This window comes from Sapajus apella, unplaced genomic scaffold, assembly GCF_009761245.1.
Source record: "Sapajus apella isolate SASKATOON/1434 unplaced genomic scaffold, GSC_monkey_1.0 scaffold14, whole genome shotgun sequence".
Classification (NCBI taxonomy): Eukaryota; Metazoa; Chordata; class Mammalia; order Primates; family Cebidae; genus Sapajus; species Sapajus apella.
In genome coordinates, this window is record NW_022436954.1 from 14,696,669 (window position 1) to 14,700,083 (window position 3,415).

The 3,415-nt window shown below is 37.6% G+C and overlaps 1 protein-coding gene across 1 annotated transcript; it reads right to left on the reverse strand.

Moving 5' to 3' along the window:
- Positions 1–2,128: 2,128 nt before the first annotated feature.
- On the reverse strand, positions 2,129–3,044 carry LOC116554560 (olfactory receptor 140-like). Its single transcript, XM_032282477.1, is given in 2 exon segments — positions 2,129–2,962; positions 2,964–3,044. Coding segments are annotated over 2 exon segments (915 nt in total).
- Between the last annotated feature and the right edge of the window lie 371 nt (positions 3,045–3,415).

A 3,415-nucleotide genomic window follows, 5' to 3' on the forward strand; every position in this document is an offset into this window, starting at 1 on the left:
GACTACGTGTCTTCTTTCAGTTCTACACCTTCCAGGTTTGCTGTTAACAATTTAAAATTTGTGTCTCATTTATAATTTCTGTCTAACTAATCTTCTCACCCCTCCACTGAGTACTTGGTGTACCCCCTAAGACACAATCGTTGCCCTTAGTTTCTGTCTTCAAATCTTTCTGTCTTAGAATAAAAATAACATTTCTCAATACTTTTTCTCTCCCTGTCCCTGGCTTACCCTCATCCCCTATCTAACAATCATAATACAAAGTGAATCACAAATTATTTCATCTAGATTCTGTTGAAATATTTAAATTTCACTAGCAATTGCAAATTTAATTATTTTTATTAGATCAAGTGCTTATGATATCATCTTTCAGGCCTAGATTTTGTGAGAAAAAAGTTCTATTTCTTATGAATTTGAACATTCGTGCATAAGCTAAAACACAGTCATCCCTGCCCTACCCCCCCCAAAAAAAACAGGTAGAACGGATATCTCATGTTCTGGCATTACTATATGCTCAAATTATGGAAGAAACAGATGTAGATGATCAGTGAGCTTAAGAAAGAAATCATTTGTGAGAAGTAACTGTGTTTACAGTCAGAGAAACCTTGATTCATGAAATGTTATGTAGTAACATAGAATGATGTGGTATTTTCCATGTGCATATAGGAACTACACGTAAAAATATATACTGCATATAAGAATATATAATTCATGTGCATATAGGAACTACATATAGACTGTATACTATATGTAAGAAATGGCCACAACGAATTTGGCATCAACTTTCTTGAAGGACAAAGTGAATCATTAAGATTACATATAAATTTCTTATCTATGGACATAAACTCACCATAAACAACTGTTTTATTTGAAGTAGGACAGATTTGGAAGACCTAGATTCAAATTTTGTTGCTGAAATTCAGATGTATGACCTGAGACAAGCAAATTTGTGTGCCTCTCTTAGCTTTCATTTGCTTCTCTATAAAATGGGGACAGTAATCTTGAAACCGGCATTTTAGTGTATGATTTAAGTAACCTAACTGAAGTGAATCTGTCTGATAAATAATAAGACACTCATTTAATATAAATATATGTGGCACACATAATGAACAATAACTTTAGAAACTTAGCATATGCCTTTTTATTGAGATTAAATAAAAGAAAGTTTACTTTTGCAGACTCAAATAGCTTCTCAAATATTGGTGAAGAAAATGAAACAAACAAAGTCCTTTATATGCAAGAAAAACTGTGAGCTGTAAGGAGATTTAAGAAAATCAGAACAAATTAAGAGTAATCTCATAAGTTCTAGCATATTTTTTGTGTTGAGGAAAAAAATTTTAAGATATGTTATTAATTATGTCTTTCTTTTTTGTAGGTGTCTCCCTTTGCTTTCAGTAGACTCAGAATGAGAAAGAGAAAGAAGGAAGAAAGAAGGAAGAAGGGAGGAAGGGAATGAAGGAATAAAGAGAGAGAGAGAAAGAAAGAGAAAGAGAAAGAAAGGAAAAATATAAAGAAAGAAAAAAGAGGAAGGAAAGAAGGAGGGAGGGAAAGAGAAAAAGAGAGAGAAAGGGGAGGAAGGAAGAAAGGAAGGAAGGGAGGGAGGGAGGGAGGGAGCGACAAAGGAAGACAATCACCAGTGGTTCTGTCACTCCCCAATTGTCACCCTCCATCTACCCATATCTAAGGATTTCTAGCCTCTTTGTTTGCTTTACCATGAGCCAAGCAAAAATTTTCCAAGTTCTAAGATCAAGATTCTGTGCAAAAGCCAATTTTATGTATGTAACATATGTATGAAGAATTTAGCAAAGTAACAGTGAGACTCTAGAGAAAAACATACTCTAGAATTATCAAGCTAGAGATTCATAGTTCTTTCCATGGCATATCCAGAATCAATGCACATGAACATTAAAGCTTTGGTAAAGTATGTTAAAAGCTATCAAAATACCTTGCAAAAGACCTAGCCAATGTTAAGTGCTCAATAAATGTTAGTTTCTGGGTTTCTTTTTTTAATATTTGTTTGTTTAGTTTTTGTCAATGATCTGTAAACTACCTGAATTATCTTGCACAATTTACCACAGACCTATTTCTCCCTCTTTATACATTTAATCACTTTCTTGCCTTTATGCACAGACTAAGTTACTCTCTTATTCAACAAACTCCTCATGGCATTTTTTACCTCTGTGTTTCTCACTGTGTAAATTATAGGATTTAACATGGGGGTGAGGATTGCAAAGAACACCGTCACCAACTTGTCCACAGAGTAGGTGACCACGGGACGCATGTAGGTGAATATGCAAGGCACAAAGAAGAGTACCACAACAGTAAAGTGGGAGGCACAGGTGGAGAGGGCTTTGTGCCGTCCTTCAGAGCTATGGGATCTCAGGGAGCTCAGGATGACTATGTAGGAGATGAGGAGCATGGAAAAGATGAGCAAGCACATGGCTCCACTGTTGGCTGCCACCACCATCCCAAGTCTGTAGGTATCTCTGCAGGCAAGTTTCAACAATGGGAAGAGATCACACATAAAGTGGTCAATGACATTAGGGCCACAGAAGGGCAAGTTGGTCATGAAAAGAATCTGTACAGTGGCATGCAGGATGCCTCCAGTCCAGGCTATCACCACCAGAAGGTGGCAGAGCCCTTGTCGCATGATGGCTGTGTAGTGCAGGGGCTTGCAGATGGCCACATAGCGGTCATACGCCATGACAACAAGAAGGATGATCTCTGATCCTCCCAGCAAGTGCTCCACAAAGAGCTGAGTCAGGCAGCCAGCCAAGGAAATGGTTCTTCTCTGGTAAAGCAGGTCGATGATCATTTTGGGGGTGGTGACAGAGGTGTAGGAGGCATCTATAAAGGACAAGTAAGTGAGAAAGAAGTACATGGGTGATGAAAGTGTGGGGCTGGAGGAGATGGTGATGACAATGAACAGATTGGCCAGCACAGTAAATAGGAAAATAAATAAAAAAAACAATAAAGAGTATTTTCTGCAAGTGTGGATTCTGTGTGAGTCCCAAGAGAATGAATTCAGTCACATTGTTGGGAGGCATGAGGTGATCCAATCAGGGAGTAACCTACAAGCGATAAAGAAAGATGACCAGGGGTCTGAATTACCTGTAAGAGATAAAGATGACCTATTCATCATAAAAGGATTACAGTCCGAATTTCACAGTATAGAGATAGGGTAGTTAACTGCATGTCTTTGGCTTCCGTCAACCCAGTAATTACTTAAATTACTCATTTTCACTTCCTCCATGATGCTTTCAAACCCTTTAGATATATAGTATTATCACCTGTAAAACATCTATAATGCAACAGTTCCTGTGTAATTGCTGAGAACATTCTTGACTCTATACTTGAGATCTGTATTCTTCCTCTTGTTCCAACTCCATATGACTTTGCTAAGTTATTCCAGTGTCCC